The sequence below is a fragment of the Pecten maximus genome, chromosome 15 (assembly GCF_902652985.1).
Source record: "Pecten maximus chromosome 15, xPecMax1.1, whole genome shotgun sequence".
NCBI classification, from domain to species: Eukaryota; Metazoa; Mollusca; class Bivalvia; order Pectinida; family Pectinidae; genus Pecten; species Pecten maximus.
In genome coordinates, this window is record NC_047029.1 from 38,329,014 (window position 1) to 38,349,905 (window position 20,892).

General features: G+C 35.4%; 1 protein-coding gene across 1 annotated transcript; it reads left to right on the forward strand.

Moving 5' to 3' along the window:
- Window positions 1–5,091: 5,091 nt before the first annotated feature.
- Window positions 5,092–19,935, forward strand: LOC117344007. The gene is made up of 2 exons (XM_033906601.1): window positions 5,092–5,437; window positions 18,905–19,935. Exons 1-2 carry the CDS (start codon window positions 5,111–5,113, stop codon window positions 19,127–19,129), a joined length of 552 nt encoding a protein of 183 aa, XP_033762492.1. The 5' UTR covers window positions 5,092–5,110; the 3' UTR covers window positions 19,130–19,935.
- The last annotated feature ends 957 nt before the right edge of the window (window positions 19,936–20,892 follow it).

Consider the following 20,892-nt stretch of genomic DNA (forward strand, 5'->3'; position numbering starts at 1 on the left):
GGGGAATAGTTCCAAGTGAATGGGAGAAATAGTTACAAGCAAATGGGGGAAATAGTTACAAGTGAACGGGGAAATAGTTACAAGTAAATGGGGGGAATTAGTTACAAGTGAACGGGGGAAATAGTTACAAGTAAATGGGGGGGGGGGGGGGGGGGGGGGAATGGTTACAAGTGAACAGGGGAAATAGTTCCAAGTAAATGGGGGGGAAATGGTTACAAGTGAACAGGGGAAATAGTTACAAGTAAATGGGGGAAATGGTTACAAGTGAACGGGGGAAATAGTTACAAGTAAATGGGGGGAAATGGTTACAAGTGAACAGGGGAAATAGTTACAAGTGAATGGGGGGAATAGTTACAAGTAAATGGGAGAAATAATTACAGATGAACGGGGGAAATAGTTACTAGTGAATGGGGGAAATAGTTACAAGTAAATGGGGGGAAATAGTTACAAGTGAACGGGGGAAATAGTTACAAGTGAATGGGGGGAATAGTTACAAGTAAATGGGAGAAATAATTACAGATGAACGCGGGGAAATAGTTACTAGTGAACGGGGAAAATAGTTACAAGTGAACGGGGGAAATAGTTACAAGTAAATGGGGGGTGGGGGGGGGGGGAATGGTTACAAGTCAATGGGGGGAAATAGTTACAAGTGAACGGGGGAAATAATTTCAAGTAAATGGGGGAATAATTCCAAGTGAATGGGAGAAATAACTACAAGTGAAGTGGGAAATAGTTACAAGTGCATGAGGGAAAGTTACAAGTGAATGGGAGAAATAATTACAGATGAACGGGGGGAATAGTTACTAGTGAATGGGGGAAATAGTTACAAGTAAATGGGGGGAATAGTTACTAGTGAATGGGGGAAATAGTTACAAGTAAATGGGAGAAATAGTTACAAGTGAATGGGGGAAATAGTTACAAATGAACGGGGAAAATAGTTACAAGTGAATGGGAGAAATAATTACAGATAAATGGGGGGAATAGTTCCAAGTGAATGGGAGAAATAATTACAGATGAACGGGGAAATAGTTACAAGTGAATGGGGAAAATAGTAACAAGTGAATGGGGAGAAAAGTACGAATGGATGCAGAAATAGGTACAAATGCATGACAGTACTAGCAACAAAATAGTGACAAATTTATTATAAAACAAGTAACAAGCGCATGACACAAATAAAGTGAATAGCAAAATTAGTTTAAGGGCACGGCAATATCGTTACAAATGCATGGCATATTTAGATACAAGTTCATGGCATATATAGCTACAAGTTCATGGCATATATAGCTACAAGTTCATGGCATATATAGATACAAGTTCATGGCATATATAGCTACAAGTTTATGGCAAAAACATTTACAAATGCATGACAAAACGGTTACAAATGCCAGTAAAGATAGCTACAACTGTCGTCAACAATAGCTAAGATGGCGTCTGGGAAATAGTTACAGGTCCATGCCGACAATAACTGCTATAAGTTCATGATAAAACCAGCTACAATTGTTTGAAAAATAATTACGATGACTTCAAATGAATTGCAAAATTATTTTTTAGGGCTTAACAAGAGTATAAGCATAAATTATTTGTTTTTATAAAATTTGTAATTTCTTTTTTAAAACAACTCTTACGCGACTAGATACTAAACCTGTGGCCGGTAAGATTTAATTAGAATTTGGTTTAACACCCCTTCAACAATCAGGGAACATATGATTATATAGTATGACTATTGACTAGGATGATAGAAATCGCAGAAACAACAATACAATTTTGCAAAGGAAATCGACAAAGCTAGTTTTGCCCGAGTACAATAAATACCTACAAATAAAGCTTGAATGTTTAAATAAGCAAAGTTACTTACGTACGCATGAACAGTCTGAAAATTTAAAAATGATAATGAAATCTTCAGAGATACATTTATATCACATAGGTTTCGGTAAATAGATATATATATATATGTATATACACTTTTGTATTACTGAGGTCGGTAAAGCAATATTTGGCGTACAAAGTGTGGGAGTGTAAAACAGTCATAAATTGTGGATAATGCCATTAGATCAGTGGACTGTTGGATCTTTATCGTGCTTTTGATCTCGAAGTAGTAGAAGGAAAATGTGTCCCCTTTACAAATGTTCTTTAGAATGAACGCGATTTATTGCAGACCATCACCATAAGAATTTTAATCTTTAAGTGTAACTTTGCTTTTTATTCCGAAAACAATTACCACAACCTAACAAAACCCACTCACCAAACGCATACCTGTTGATAGGACGTTGAATAATATCTTTTCTAGGAAACGTGTTTCCTTTATTTGCATGTTCAGCAAAAATAATATATATTTCATTCCCTTCTGAAAGCCATGTTTCCTGCTTGTAACTGCCAGGTCAGTACTCAAACTTGAACGACTCCTAACACTACGACATAATCTGTCCTAGGTGCAACGCTAAACGATCACGTCATTATTCTGTGTTGATAGGAACAAGAATAATGCTATGATTTCTAGGCCATACAGATTTAGGTACCAATAAACCTCGTTTAAATAACAACATATTTCATGAATGAACAATCATGTCAGCCTCGAGTGAACAATCATGTTAGCCTCGGGTAAACATTCATGTTAGCCTCGGGTGAACAATCATGTCAGCCTCGAGTGAACAATCATGTCAGCCTCGGGTAAACATTCATGTCAGCCTCGAGTGAACAATCATGTCAGCCTCGGGTGAACAATCATGTCAGCCTCGAATGAACAATCATGTCAGCCTCGGGTGAACAATCATGTCATGCCTCGGGTGAACAATCATGTCAGCCTCGAGTGAACAATCATGTCAGCCTCGGGTGAACAATCATGTTAGCCTCGGGTAAACATTCATGTCAGCCTCGGGTGAACAATCATGTCATGCCTCGGGTGAACAATCATGTCATGCTTCGGATGAACAATCATGTCAGCCTCGGGTAAACAATCATGTCATGCCTCGGGTAAACATTCATGTCATGCCTCGGGTAAACATTCATGTCATGCCTCGGGTGAACAATCATGTCAGCCTCGGGTGAACAAACAGTCATGTCAGACGACTCGTATGAACAGCCATGTCATGGCTTAGGTAAACAGTCATGCCAGTCTCAGGTAAACGGTCATGTCATACCGTGGGCAAACAATCATGTCAACTTGGGATGAACAAACAATCATGTCAGACACAGGTAAACGGTCATGTCATACCGTGGGCAAACAATCATGTCAACTTGGGATGAACAAACAATCATGTCAGACACAGGTAAACGGTCATGTCATACCGTGGGCAAACAATCATGTCAACTTGGGATGAACAAACAATCATGTCAGACACAGGTAAACGGTCATGTCACGCCGTGGGCAAACAATCATGTCAACTTGGGGTGAACAAACAATCATGTCAGACACAGGTGAACAGTCATACCATGCCTCAGGTAAATAGTCATGACATGTCCCGAGTGAATAATAAGCTATGTCAGTCTCGAGTGAACAGTCTTGTCACACTCGGGTGAACAGTCATGATACGTCTCGGTTGAATAAGCAGCTATGTCAGCCTCGAGTGAACAGTCATTTCAAACTCAGGTGAACAGTCATGCAATGCCTCGGGTAAATATTCAGGACACTTATCTGGTGAATTAGCAACCATGTCACGGCTGCATGGACAGTCATACCTCCCGAACGCAAAAATAATAATGTAAATCTACCATCTTCACAATGAATCGTCACAAACTTTTAAAGGCATCAAGGCATACGGTCACGTGATACTTAAACGGGCTAGGAAGTCCCTGGATTAGATCTAAAACGTTAAGTACAACACTCTTGCTTTTATTTAAAAACTATTTGTTAACAGTAATGTACAACTAAGGTTTCCCCTGAATTTAGATATTCATGAAATGTCTCTATACAACTTTCGTATATTTTAAGACATATTAAGTCGTTTTTATAGCTGATACTTACAGTTAAACTTATTTCAATATATTTAAGTTTTTGTGTTTGCAGTAAATGTCATTTCTGTTTGTAAATAACTGTCTTAAGTAAGGTGTGTGACTAGATCACTTCCCGGGCTGTTTATGTTTTCTCTTGTCATGCGTTATGGTTTTATCCTAACTCCAGTGTCTGCAGAGTTCTGTTTACTGGGTTGTATCATTGTAAACTTGTGTACCAGATAAAAACCAGAAAGACAAATGTGTGTCGATTAATTGGCCCACTTTTTATTTTATCGAACTACATTCTTTACGTTGATTATGCTAATTGAAATATTCCAATTAATCATTACATTTCTTAGAATTACTCATTATATCAGCAAAGGTGAGCGGGAAAAAAAATAGTCCGCCAAATTACTGATCTATGGACAACAGATACTAGACAACCATTTATATGTAATTTTACCAAAATTTAGAAAAACAAATAAATAAAAAGTACACAATATTGATGAAAATTGTGTTTCAACTTCATTTGCATGCATTGCATAATACTAGACATCTATGCAAATAAAAAAGTTCACATGATGTGTATATATACAACAACATAATAATAACTTGGAGGGGTTGGAGAGTAAATACTACATTGTTAAATTCCTGGATAATGTTTTGATCTCTGATATTAAAATGGCGACCTTCTGATATTGTTTTTCATTGCTTGGATGCCCAGTTAAAACTGACCAATGAGCGATAACCTTTACTGTATGACTCCGGATGTGACGCTTACAATATACAGGTATGGGTCGTAGGGAGTGGCTTATCCCTATCAATATGGGAATTAGGAAAAACAGCCAGTGTGAGTATAAACATGTTTGTTTGTTACAAACGGTGACTTATATTGATCGTTATCCATCATCTTTCAATAGATTGAATAAATGCGTTGGTTCCTAATGAACAAACTGCATCTTGCATGTTTACAAAGCTTAAACAAAGCATTCTTTATCAAACACGGGATGTCGTGTAGCGATCATTTGCCTTTATGTACGTCTGTTGATGTCGTGATCGTCTGAGTCGCTACAACTCTTTCTGGTCTTGCCTCATTGTACGGGGTATCGATTGCACGAATCATCAATGTAAGAAATCCGAATATTGAGGAATTGGCTTCAGCGAGTTAACCACTGACACGATGGTTGTTGTAGACGATAAAGGAACTACTATCATCATGTTCCTGCTGATAATATTTTCTAAAAGTGAATCAGCTATGTTTGATACATCATATATGTTCGGCAAGTTGTGTTATTATCATTCTATCAATATTACATCGTCTGACTACGCTTCGGCATTGGAATGCGCTGTATCCTGTTCGGAAAAATCTGGTTGTGGAATATTGCAGTTTTGTGTATCGGAAACGATACGGAATTGTGCTCTTCTAAATTCATACGCTCCACAGAATGATTCGAGCTGTTTGAATTCTACCTCTCCAACAACCTGGATGTGTAAATATTACGCCAAGGTAACTACTGTAATTAAGCTATTACTAGAAATAGATAAGTTGTCATGTAGTAATAACGACAGTACAAACAAGTAAATTGTCGAATGTTAGATGCAATCCGCCCCTTTATCATGACACAAATACATTACAAACAATCACCTATACATATAGAACATGGAACAGTTACACAAATTAAGTAGATAAACAACGAACAATATCGTTATGTTTGTGTTAATGCCCCCCTCGGTCGATAACTCGCCGAATGCCTATCGTAATTACTTAGAAAGCATTTCAGTTGGGGTACAGATGGCATAAATAAATAGTCTAGATAAAAGTTTAGGAAAAAAGTTGAATCAATGTGTTCACATCACGTGCTATGTAGTAAATTATTTTGTTTTTGTTTATATCCGCAGTTGGTTCATTGCCACTCAAAAAAACGTGGTCTAACCTACGGCATTTAGGTAGTAAAATTAATGACAATTTCAGGTGGCAAATCCAATACTCCAGAATAAAAAAAAGATTGTTTTAACTTAAATTATATAGATAAATAAATAAAATAGATATGATAGAAATTCAAAAGTATTGATGTAGAAAATCGAAATTTGAACATATCAAAATCAATTGAATGGGTGGTCGAACAGTTTAACTTTTATAAAGGTCACGCTTCTCAAACATAACGTTTTACTATGAATGTTTGCCCTTATTCCAATTACATCTCATCAACTAATCATTTAAAACATAGGACACAGATTTGTATTGACATTCACTTATGTGATATTTTAGATTTTTTTTTACAACCATTGCGAACAAAAAGTTTATCTTAAATAATCACGCTTGTTGGCTCGAATGGAAGCACTCGTCAGATGTTTGTGGCGGATGAAACCTATCCGAGAAAACCCACGTGGGCGGGCGGCTGACCTCTTGACCTTTTCACTTCTGATCGGGGAATCGAACCCCAACCGCTTAGGTGATAAGTAAGTGTGTTACCTTTCCGCCACCAGACCACTATATTAGATAAAGGTGGCTGTGATGTATACGTTCTTTAAATACGAAGATGATTTCTCGGGCTCATAGTGTGTATACAGTGAAAACGGAAGGTCGTTTGTCAACGACATCATAAAAAACCCATCATTTTATATACAAAGTCAAATTAAAAAAAAACCAAATAAATAAATGAATAAAAAACAGAAATGTAATTATGTATATTGATTGGTTTATAATCGAGGGACTTTACTAATGTTTCGATCTTTAGCTGGTCAGATAAACAGAGTAAAGTAAAGCAACTTAAAATATTATTTATTGAAGAAATTTTGCAGGTTAATCTGCACAAAGTAACCCAGAATTTGTTTGTGTATAAGTGAGAGATTTATGCTGAGAGTAAACGAAATACTAGTTCTACACCAACTGGACAGGATTCCGTTCCTAACTCACTTGAGGTCTGGTTGTATACCCTGTCGTATTTCTGATTATTTGAAACACAATTTAAGAATAAAACAAAAGAATGTAGTGGTAGGTAGTCGCAGTTATTTTGAGTTTGGAAATATAGAAATTTGATTTGGGTACAATATGAAAGGTTACCAACGGAGTTATGAAATCAGCGTGCCTAGCCAGAGAATCTTTATGGTTAGCATCAGTACAAATCATTGTACATACATGTATATACATAACATGAATTAAAGACAAGGCATTATATAATCAGTTCTAATGCGATTTAAAAAACAGTGACTACGTAAGGCACTCCATGTTAATGTACGAAAGACTTATGTTCAGTAGAGATAAAACATAGTTCCTCTCTCTGGACAGTATAGCCAAAAAGTATGCGTTTTTTTATTATCCAACGCAGTGGGATTAACATTAGTCATGCAACATGACAAATAAAGAAAAAAAAAGAGAATAAAAATCCATTTTGACATTAAATGAAAATGGTGAGTGTGAATAGTATTACATACATACGGCATAAAAGGAGGCGTTGGAATGAATTAAATACTCCGATTGGTTTGTTTGATGTTTTTCAGAAAGATCTTTTTATCACAACCTTAGCGGTTGAATGATTTTCAAACAGTCTTCTTGCTATATTAAGAGTTCTTAATAGAGTTTGATAAGATCATTACTTTACGAGAGATACTTGACATGTTGTGAGTCTCGTATTGAAGGAGGTACTCAAGGATGTTCTTTTTAAGTCCTACTATTCTCTCACTGTATAGGGCCATGTACCCAAGGAATGGTATCATTTGGTTAGTTTATATCGACAAGGTAGCACTCTTAATTAAACAAGACAAGCGACTTTTGCAAAATGGACAAACTTGGCGAAAGACCAGTGATCCAGTATTAGTTTTAAAATGGTTTAACACCTAAGGATATCCATAATGATATGGTAGCAATACTGGGAAAGATGCTTTTTCATATGCTACAGTGAAAAGGTGGGTGGCGGAATTAAAGTGCGGCCGACAGAGCCTTGAGGAAGGCCTGCCGATGTCGCAACCCCAGACAAGATTAATAACGTTCATGATATTGTTATGACTGACAGACAAGTCACAGAAAGATATATGGCCAGAAGAGTTGGCATTTCACAGGAAAGAGTACATTCCATTCTGACAGAAGATTTTTCAATGAGAAAGCTTTCGGCCCGATGGATGCCAAAACTTCTGACAGTTGATATGAATCACACCAACCGCACATTATCGCGTGCTAATCTGAACCTTTTTGAGGAAGATCCTGCCAGCTTTCTTCAAGGGTTTGTCACTATGGATAAAACATGGGTTCATCATTTTACCCCAGAGGCCTAACAACAATCAAAAACATGGAAGCACCCTTGCTCTCCCCGCCAAAGAAGGCAAAAACTGCTCCATCAGCTTGGAAGGTTATGACCTCGGTTGTCTGGGATGCAAATGGTATTCTGCTGATAGATTATCTCCAAAGGGACAAACAATCAATAACACGTACAATGCTTCACTTCGGAGGCAGTTACGGGAAAATATTAAACTTCAACGTCGCGGAAAGCTCACTAAGGGCATGTTTTTTCCATCAGGACAATGCTCCTGTTCACAAATCTGTCATTGCCATGGCTGCCATTGACGATTGTGGCTTTAAATTAATTGATCATCCGCCTTATTCACCCGATGTAGATCCATCTGACTTTCGTCTATTTCTAAAACTGAAAACAGCTATTTCAGGCATCCACTTTCAGTCCGATGATGACGTCATACATGCACTGGATGACATTCTGAACAGCAAAGAAAATGAGTTCTATAAAACTGGTATGGAGACCCTTAAACACTGCTGGCAAAAGTGTATAGATACTGACGGGGATTAGGTTGAAAGATTATACATTTTTTCCGGCAAAATTCAAATCCTGCAATATGAGGCTCACGACATATCAATCAGCCCTCATAGGTTCTCGCGCCTTCGGCAACCGCATACAGACAACTGCTTGTATTATAATGTATAGGGATGATGTATCTACTATAACTACCATTGGGAACCTAAATTGTTTTCTTTGTCAATTTCCATTAAACAATATATATACAACATATAAATTATGCAAGAAAGAATCAAGACACTTATATAAATCTGACACCTAGTGTGTATATATAGATTGACGTTATATAATAGCATAGACATGATAAAACACAACATCTTATCATAATGACAATGTAGTATAATGTGAAAGCATCGCTTGGAATTTGAACAAATAATTAAATACCTTGTAGTTAACAAAAAAGGGAGAAAAACGTGAAAGTTCAATTTGTTGCTTCCAAAATATGTACTTGCTACGTTAGCATGAAAAATCTTATTAATTTTACAAGGAAATTTTGCGCAGCAAGGAATACCGTCGATGGAAAGAGAATCGTCTCCAGACAGTTATAAACTTACAGTTATGTTACATGGTAAGGTGAGTATATACTAATGTCGTACATAAGAAAAATTATTACATGTTAAGAGAAAATCAGAAGTATCAATTAGACCACAGGTACACAGAAGTGAGGGAATTAAGTAATTTTTTTTTAATCAATGATTATTCAATGAACTATGAACTATTTTTAATCTGGTATGATAGATTTGACAAAGACGTGTCCCACAGTAAAAATGAATTGGTGGTTCCGGCGGATATAACTTTTTTTGATAAGTTTTGAGACAAGAAGGAGTTGGATTGTTATGCATGCTAATTGACAATTTGTTCCAACAGTCGATAGCAGAGGGAAGAAAATAATTAGCATATATGCTAGTTCTACAAAACAATATGTGTATTCTGCAGACTGTCTAGCTCTGTAATTATGACCTGATAAAATTGAGCTAGGAGCAAGATTGCTAAAGAATACTGGTGTATTATGACAATGCATTTCATGGAACTGAAAAATTTTGCGGTTTTGTCTTTTGTCGATCAATTTAGGCCAACCTAGCTCACTGTGCTGATAATGTATTATCACAAGTAACTTTTCTGGCGGCTTTCGAGCTTTTGTACATATTGGTATTCATGAAATACAGTCCCAGATGACGTCAGCATGCTCTAATATAGGGCGAATAAATGAGAAACATATATTTTGCAAAGTACGTTTATCTAATTTGAATTTGAGTAATCGCAGTATATTTAATTTGCTAGAAGCTTTACTTATGGTTTAATTAAACATAATCTAGCCAATTACCATTTTCTGAGGACGTTACACCAAGGTGTTTGTTATATGTGTATTAGAATGTTACAGAACAGGAACTAATTTTACCTAAACACATGGCTTTGTTTATAAACGTTTGTTGTTGTTGTTGTTTATTTTTATTTTTATTTTATATACAGAAACAAAGAATATTTAAAAAGAATAAGTAATATCTTACACGAAAAAAAAAACCGCGTAAGAAAGTTTCAACTTGAAGTGAAGAGTTATCATTGGCTGTTCTAACTGTTGTGATTCCTCCCACCAGTAACCGACTCTTACTGGATTATGATGGCATTTACAAATGAGGATACATTTACATATACAATATCATTGAAAGTTGCGTAAGTGTAAATATATTGATTTGAATTCACTTTTATGTTAACCATACAATTGCTCTAGGAACATTATATGGTTCGACCTTTTATAATGCACAGACAGATACATTCCTATGAAAGTACCTTTTTAATTAGTGTGCTTCTTTAATAACATGATTCGTTAATCAGGCAAAATTTTGAATTTGTGAAATGTATGACCAAATGCATTAACTTCGAAAATATACAAGGCAATGAGTTGATTTCTTGTTTGAAATGGGGAAATGGGGTATTAAAATAGATGGAAACCCCTTCTATGGTTTAAAAATGACAAATGTATCCTTTGATACAGATACGTCCTCTTACATAGCCTGAACATGAAATCATTTAGATGTAGAAGAACAACTACAAAATCAAAAACAAAACAACAAAACAACAAAACAAAACAAAACAAAAAACGCGTGACATTATCTTCCAGTTGGTGTTTTCCCGATGTTCTTAGTACATGTCTAAGGACCCTGTTTACACACGACTATATAGGATATCTTATCTGTGCCGACTCCCTCGATACAACCAGTAAATGGATACACCGGTATGTTAAAACTTATATAATGCATTTAGAAAGCAAGATAGCTATTCACAAGAAAATCTCCAAATATAGGGCGGTGAAACTTAACTTAAACCCAATTCGCTGGTATAAGGGCCTCGAAGTAAGTTTTCCATCTTGTATAGAGGCATCAATTGTTTTTTAAGTATCATGTTGGTGTTGAGATTGGGAACTTTTTTCCCCCTACACCGACTTTGAGTCCCGGTTGCGCGCGCACGGTTTACTAAATGTTATTTACATTTACAAGATCAATGGTTAGATATTATTAGTAGGTATATATACATAAATAGAGGGGGTCTCATAGTGTAAGTGATATACATACACATGAATGTTTGTTAACTTATGAATGTTAAATTGTTGTTTGATTTCTGATTATTTGTCAAGTGGCGGAGCAATCCCCACACAACTTCAACAAGGAATCAATAATTGGTTTATTTACACAACAATCTGTGTTAAAAAAGAAAAACACTGTACTCGTGCTATAAGCGGCACTTGGCTACATGATCTATAGAATGTTCTTAGGGTAACCAAGATGCACAGTACAGGCAGCCAAACTTGAGATGCTGGGATTACACTACTGTTTCAGTTTAGGAGAACTTGACATTGCTGTTCTTCCAATGACTATTGAGCTTGGTCTTGAAACTATTGACAGTTCTTGCGGTCACCACATCATCTGGTAATCCGTTCCAAAGGTTGACAACACGGTTTGAAAATGTGTTTTTACTTGTATTAAGGCGGAACTGCTTTTTGAACAATTTGTTGACATTACCTCTGGTAGCTGTGTAATTGCGTTGACAAAACATTCTGCTTGAATCTATGTGATCAATATTAATTATAATTTTATAGAGTTGAATCAGGTCAGAACGTTTGCGCCTGTACTCCAGCGTAGGTAGTCCTAATGTCCTCAGACGGTGCTCATAAGGTAACTCCTTGAGGGTTGGTACCCGTTTTGTGGCCCTTCTTTGTACATTTTCTAGCGTATTTTTATCCTTTTGGAGGAATGGAGACCATACAGATGTCGCATACTCCAGGTGGGGTTTCACCAATGTTTTATATAGTGTGGTAAATATTGCTGGGTCCATGTGAGTGAAGGTCCTGAAAATAACTCCCATTATCTGGTTAGCCTTTGCTGCCGATGAGTTGGATTGTCCTGAAAAACTTAGTTTATCATCTATTCTTACTCCGAGGTCTGTTTCATATTGGACATTTTGGATCTGGACTTCCTCATTGGTGCTTTTGATTCTATATGTTGATGTTTTTGGATTGTTGCCTATTTCCATATGTTTACACTTATCAAGATTGAATTTCATCATCCAGTTGTCTGTCCAATGCACAATTTTGTCTATGTTGTTTTGGAGTTTCTGTCTTTTTTCGTGGGTGTTGGTTTTCAGGTAGAGCTTGGTATCATCTGCAAATAATTTTACTAGGCAGGTTAGAATTTCTGGAATGTCATTTACATAAATAAGGAAGAGAATAGGTCCTAGGACACTTCCCTGGGGGACCCCACCTGTTACTGGTAGACTATTTGAGCAGTATCCGTGTATTATAACTCTCTGTTCCATTCCTTATCCCTAAGTCCCTAATCTAGTTGAGGGTATTTCCTTTGATTCCATATTTCTCAATCTTGTACAGCAAGAGGCTGTGAGAGACCTTGTCAAAAGCTTTGCTGAAGTCTAAATATATTACATCAGTATTACAACCCTCATCCATAGCCGAGATCCAATCTTCAATGGATTCAAGGAGTTGGGTAGCACAGGAGCGGCCCAGACGAAAACCATGCTGTTCTTTGGAGAAGAGGTTATTTTCATCCATGTGTTTGACTATCTCGTCCCTAACTATTCGCTGGAGGATCTTACAAGGTACGGAAGTTAAGCTAATAGGTCTATAATTGGAAGGATCCTTCCTTGAGCCTTTTTTAAATATTGGACAGACATTTGCTTTTTTCCAATCATCCAGGGAGTTTCCCTTCTTAGATCGACTTATTGAAGATGGGGGTAAGGAAGTGTTTAGTTTCTTGGGCAGTCTTCACCATCAACATCGGATGTATGTTGTCAGGTCCCGGTGATTTATTAGGATTGACTTTTGAGATGGCCCTGACAACAATTTCTTCTGTTATTGTTATGTCTTCTAATGGTCTGTTGTATGTCCTCTCCGTAAGGGTTGGAGTGGCATTCATAGGTACATTGGTGACAAATACACTGGCAAAGTAGTTGTTCATTGTATTAGCTATTTCCTCTGGTGTTGTTGCTAAGTCTCCAGTTGGCTTTTCGATATTGCTAATAGTGGAGGCCGTTTTTGTTTTTGAGCGGACATATTTCCGATATTTTGATCTTTTCAACCAAGTCCTTTTCATAGGTGTATTTTGATCTTCTGATAGTTTCAGTGGCCCGGTTTCTTGCTATCTTGAAATTATTATAATTATGTGCCGTCTTACAATGAAGATATTTTGTCCACATCTGATTTTTCCTCCTTATCTTTTCTTTCGATTCCATGTTTATGTATGACTTTTTGTACTTTCTCTGATAGTCTTTATATACCGGAACATTTTCTTGTATTTCATGGGCAAGGTAATTTTCGAAGATCTCCCATGCTTCTCCAGTATTGGGCGAGTTCTCAATTTCGGCAATATCAATATTCATAAGGTTGTTGGAAATAGCTATATAATCACCTTTGAAGAAATTACGTCTAGGAGAGTTTATATCATTTTGGATTGTTTCTGTGTAGGCGATGAAGTCGAAAGATAATACAACATGGTCGCTGAGTCCAAGACTAGGGTTAAAATTAAGTTTTCAATCATTCCCTCCTCATTAGTTATGATGAGATCCAATACATTGCTATTCTGTCCTTCTCTGTGGCGTGTTGGTTGTAATACATGTTGGGTGAAATAGCAATCTTTGATCTTCGATAAGAATGTATGTGCAGGGTGTATATGTCCAACATTAGTCGTTCCTGTTTTCCAGTCTATTTCTTTGTAATTTAGGTCTCCGACAATGAGAACATGTGAAAAGTTGGATTGTTCTATCTTCTCCAATATCTCTAATATCCTATTGTTATCAGGCTCGGTGTTGTTTGGGCTCCTATAAATATTGCATATTAGTAGTTGGTCACGGTTTTTGAGACTTATTTTGCAGGCTACTTGGCCAGCAAGGGGATCAATTTCGACATACTCGGAACTGATTTCACTTTTTGTAAATATAATTGAGCCTCTCCTCATATTTTTTGCCCTAATTAGATGGTAATTGTCCAGTTGATATATTCGGTCGTCATACTGGTAAGAAGATATCTTTGGTAGGACTTCTGTTAGACATATGACATCTGGGTTATTTCTGTCTATGAATTCTTCTAGTTCCACTTTCTTTGTAGGTGTTAATACATCACAGTTTGTATAGGCAACTGATATTTTGTTATTACTCCCAACTTCATCACTTTTGGCTGTTGAGTTAAAAATGGTAAAACTGGTAAAACTAGAGTGCTATCTGGATGAGTTATTTTCAACGAGCGTCCCGTTACATTGGTCGTCGTCGGAGTCGATGGCGTAGGCCCTGGTATCTTCATTGCTCTGGTCTAGCAATGTATGAAAAGAGTGGAGCGTAGTGTTGTTATACACGTCTGCTTTGACCGTCATTATTTGGGGCGATTTGCTCTTAATTGGGCTTATAAAATTTGTCGTATATGTTGTCATTTGTTTGTTATGGAATATACCCTAAGTGCCTTGTCCTGTGGGTGTAACGTTTGATGGTTTGACAGGGGGGCCTGTGGCGGGGCGATCCCCAAACAGCAGGTCACTCCTACGAGATACAGCTTGGGGTGCTCTCCTGGTTTTGGTTGTTAATCGCATTGGAGGTTCTTCTGTTTTTTCTTGTTGGGTGATTTTCTTCCTCTCCTTCGTTTTGGCTACGTATTTAGTCTTCCTCTCCTCTCTCTGTAGTTTTGGTGAGGTCTTCTGTCAAAATTACTTTCTTGAGTCGGTCAGGCACCATCTCCTTAATGTATCGAGCATTCTCAAGGAGTAGCTTACGATCTTGTTTGTTCTTTAGCACGTACACTAGGGGTCTAGTGGAGTCTTTGTAATATCTCCCAATCCTATAACTTGCCGCAGTTTCAAAATCCAATAAGGAGGTTCGTTCTACACGCATCCATTTCCTTTTTGAAATTTTGAAGCAAAGCTGGTGTAAATAACAAACAATCTATTGAAATGTAATGCAGAATGTATGTATTTTATTGAATATTGAATGCTCTTTTGCGAACACTTAAAGTGGCCATACGAAGTTTAACTGGTTTCTCGTCCCAGTATGTATGCCGAATCTGACTATAAGCAAAGGTCACAGATAGCAGACTAATGCTGTATGATCAAATAATGCGATGTTGTCTTTGATTGCAGAAGATGTTATCATTTTAGTAAAATATTCACAAACATAATGATCCCTTCCTTCGAAATAGTAAATGTAACACCTGAGAGTAGATGGAATGATGATTATAACATGTTGGTATCCATCATCATTGCCTAGCGGAACGATGGCGCTGTATGGTATAGTTTTAGTTTTATCTTATTTTTATTATTGGCACATACGTATTATTGTATATTTTTTGTCTTGATAAAGGGCGGATTGCCTCGAAAATGTGACATTTTTCATTGTTCACGCCGCTGGAATTACTTCTTTGTCCCATTTTACATTGTAATATACCGACCTATTACATTGTATATTTACTATACCTCTGGCAGTGTATATATATTGTACCTACGACAATGTACATATACTGTACATAATAAATGTTAATATACCGACCTATTACATTGTATATTTACTATACCTCTGGCAGTGTATATATATTGTACCTACGACAATGTACATATACTGTACATAATAAATGTTAATATACCGACCTATTACATTGTATATTTACTATACCTCTGGCAGTGTATATATACTGTACCTACGACAATGTACATATACTGTACATATTAAATGTTAATATACCGACCTATTACATTGTATATTTACTATACCTCTGGTAGTGTATATATACTGTACCTACGACAATGTACATATACTGTACATAATAAATGTTAATATACCGACCTATTACATTGTATATCTACTATACCTCTGGCAGTGTATATATACTGTACCTACGACAATGTACATATACTGTACATAATAAATGTTAATATACCGACCTATTACATTGTATATCTACTATACCTCTGGCAGTGTATATATACTGTACCTACGACAATGTACATATACTGTACATAATAAATGTTAATATACCGACCTATTACATTGTATATCTACTATACCTCTGGCAGTGTATATATACTGTACCTACGACAATGTACATATACTGTACATAATAAATGTTAATATACCGACCTATTACATTGTATATCTACTATACCTCTGGCAGTGTATATATACTGTACCTACGATAATGTACATATACTGTACATAATAAATGTTAATATACCGACCTATTACATTGTATATTTACTATACCTGGCAGTGTATATATATTGTACCTACGACAATGTACATATACTGTACATATTAAATGTTAATATACCGACCTATTACATTGTATATTTACTATACCTGGCAGTGTATATATATTGTACCTACGACAATGTACATATACTGTACATATTAAATGTTAATATACCGACCTATTACATTGTATATTTACTATACCTCTGGCAGTGTATATATACTGTACCTACGACAATGTACATATACTGTACATATTAAATGTTAATATACCGACCTATTACATTGTATATTTACTATACCTCTGGCAGTGTATATATACTGTACCTACGACAATGTACATATACTGTACATAATAAATGTTAATATACCGACCTATTACATTGTATATTTACTATACCTCTGGCAGTGTATATATATTGTACCTACGATAATGTACATATACTGTACATAATAAATGTTAATATACCGACCTATTACATTGTATATTTACTATACCTCTGGCAGTGTATATATACTGTACCTACGACAATGTACATATACTGTACATATTAAATGTTAATATACCGACCTATTACATTGTATATTTACTATACCTCTGGCAGTGTATATATACTGTACCTACGACAATGTACATATACTGTACATAATAAATGTTAATATACCGACCTATTACATTGTATATTTACTATACCTCTGGCAGTGTATATATACTGTACCTACGACAATGTACATATACTGTACATAATAAATGTTAATATACCGACCTATTACATTGTATATTTACTATACCTCTGGCAGTGTATATATACTGTACCTACGACAATGTACATATACTGTACATAATAAATGTTAATATACCGACCTATTACATTGTAAATTTACTATACCTCTGGCAGTGTATATATACTGTACCTACGACAATGTACATATACTGTACATATTAAATGTTAATATACCATACCTATTACAGTGTACATATACGGTACCTCTTACATGGTATCCATAATTTACATATCGTATAGTACATATACTGTACCTTTTACTTTGTATGCTATACTGATTACATTGTACATATACTATACCTATTACATATACCTATTATATTGCATATTTACTGTACATGTACCTGTTACATTGAACTTATACTCTACCTGTTACAATGTACATATACCGTACCTATTACAATGTACATATACCGTACCTATTACAATGTACATATACCGTACCTATTACAATGTGCATATACCGTACCTGTTACAACGTACATTTACCGTACCTATTACATTGTATATGTATACAATACCTCTTACAATGTACATACACCGTACTTATTACAATGTACATGTACAATACATCTTACAATGTACATAAAGAGTACCTATTACAATGACATATACTTTACCTATTCCAATGAACATTTTCTGTACCTATTACATTGTATATATATTGTATCGATTATATTGTACTTATGCAGTGCCTAATATATTGAACAGATACTGTACCTATTACATTGTATATATATTGTACCGATTACCTATTACATAGTAAATATACAGTGCCTATTATATTGTACATATACTGTACTGTATAATGTACTTATTACATTGTACATATACTGTACAGTTTATATTGTAATATACTGTACCTATTACATTGTTCAGATAATGTACGTATTTATTTGTATATATTACTTATCTATAACATTTTACATAAAATGTGCCTATTTATTGAATTCATTTCTCTTTACACTTTGCACCTTCGTTTTAATCGTATTTTTTCATAGATAATTCTTTAGTATCCGTACTTTATTGACACATATTGACATATTTGACACATGTAATTATTGAATATTAATCATGTTATAATACTCGTGGGATAATGATTGAATATTGATCATGTTATAATACTCGTGAGGTAATAATTTAATATTGATCATGTTATAATACTCGTGGGATAATAATTGAATATCAATCATGTTATCATACTCGTATTATATTGATTGAATATTGGTCATGTTATCATACTCCTAGGATAATGATTGGATATTGATCATGTCATCATACTCATGGGATAATGATTGAATATTGGTCATGCTATTATACTCGTGGGATAATGATTGAATATTGGTCATGATATTATACTCGTGGGATAATGATTGAATATTTATAATGTTATCATACTCGTGGGATAATGATTGAATATTTATAATGTTATCATACTCGTGGAATAATGATTGAATATTGGTCATGATATTATACTCGTGGGATAATGATTGGATATTGATCATGTTATTATACTCGTGGGATAATGATTGGATATTTATAATGTTATCATACTCGTGGGATAATGATTGAATATTGATAATATCATCATACTCGTGGGATAATGATTGAATATTGGTCATGATATTATACTCGTGGAATATTTTTCAGATCCAATCACCGACAAATGTCACACTCACAACGGCTATAACAACTTCTCCATCAACACAAACATCGGTGACGGAGAGCTATGGACAATCAACACCACATAACGAAACCATCAACACCACAGATCAAAGCCAGGCACCAACTGTGGCAAGCTCAACCATAAATGCAAATACGGCAACAACATTACGTAGCAGTTCCACACAAGATAGCAGCAGTGAAGACGATTAAAGTAATTGTTTACGATAAATCCAATCCATGAATTGCATAGTTGTATGTGTCTATATAATAGCTATGTTAAAGTGAGGTTCAATGGATCCCGTAACGCATACTGCGACTTCTGCCACATTGTAATGCACGTGTTTTATTCTGATACTAAGACGCATTAACATATATGTATGATGTCATATAAATGGACTCATTACGTCGTGTGTGCTAACATGTTTTCATACATACCGACTAGGGACATGTTACAGTCATAAATAATGGCGTTTGCATTACAACTCACAGCTGTCTTGTTTGTTCATGACAATGATAATGAAACCATGCTGTCATTGTCAAAGTTATGAGTGAGTAAATCAAATGCCTCGTGTACATGTTTAATGATTAACGAACTTTACACAAACATTTGTCAGTAAATGTTTTATGGTAAAAAATCAAGATATACCATTATGCGAAGCATTGTCACTATATAGTCTGAGAGCTGTGTCGTTGATGTGCGTTTAAAAACCATGCATCACGTGATACAATTTTCAGCATAGCTATACATCACAGACCGGAACTATAATGGTTCCAATGTAAAAAGAAGAACATTGTTATAAAATAAATTCCAACTAAGAATTATTTTGTCTACATTAAGTATTATGAAAACATGCACGTGTACATAATATTGATGATAAAGTCTGAAGCAAAATAAGTGTTCATCAAATTTTCAATGTATTATTTTGTTTGCCAAGCAGCACGCGACCACATTCCAGCTGTACGAACTATTGACCAATATCTTGTTGACTGTCGGTAAGGCGGGAATAATCAATTTTGAATATGCTCTTTTATCGAAAAACATTAAAAAAAGGCACGAAGAATGTTATATATGCGTTGAACTATTGTTGTATGGTATTTATGATATATTTGAACGCCAGCGCTTTGCAAGCAAACAACAGTTTAATACTTAAATATCTTCGTCTAAAGTATAGAACTGGAGTCTCAAATGGCACACCACTTAATGCTATCCTGATAGAGAGTTGTTAATAAATAAAATGATCAAGTATACCATTTGATGCTATATGTGTATTATTCTAGTTCTAGAGTTCCATAAATGGTAAAATGATTTTGGAAAATACGTATGTATTTCAAACACGCATGTACAACAGTCTGTTCATAGAAATTATAGCTTTTTGTAGACCAATCCCAATATTATGAATCGTGTATTTACAATACAACCTCACACTAAACGGTTACACCTTGATATGGTGTTAGGTTTACAAAATCATTTAAGGAATTAAAGACATGCATATGTATTAACAGTTTTGTTTAAGAAAAGGAAGGTTAATCAAATGAATTTTCTTTTTGACAAGGTGACCTAAACCTGCTAGCCAGCTATATCACCCACGGGTGCTGTAACGCCGCATATATCTTAAACCTGGATTTAGGTATGGATAAACTTACATTTATGAGCAGCGAACTTGTGCAACGGTACTTCTCGAGACTGGTTTCCTCAATGCCCCTAAGCCACACAGAAGATAACCTTCAGTCTTAACAGAAACCTAACTCATGGGCTTCATACCTTATCTACTCTTCGGAATTCAAAGAGCGAAAAACAGGAAGTTAATGTCGATAGCAATATCAATAACAATATAACAATATCAATAACAATATAACAATATCAATAACAATATGAAAATATCAAAAACAAAATCAATAACAATATCAGATTCATATCACCTGCTTTACAGCAGGACTGATTACCTTCCTACTATGATGTAACCGGGCGGGGT

Bases quoted from the DNA above. Each gene is read 5' to 3' on its own strand.
- LOC117344007 (XM_033906601.1), top strand. From the start codon at position 5,111: ATGGTTGTTGTAGACGATAAAGGAACTACTATCATCATGTTCCTGCTG. The intron at 5,438-18,904 runs GTAACTACTGTA...AATATTTTTCAG, and splicing joins TGTGTAAATATTACGCCAAG to ATCCAATCACCGACAAATGT.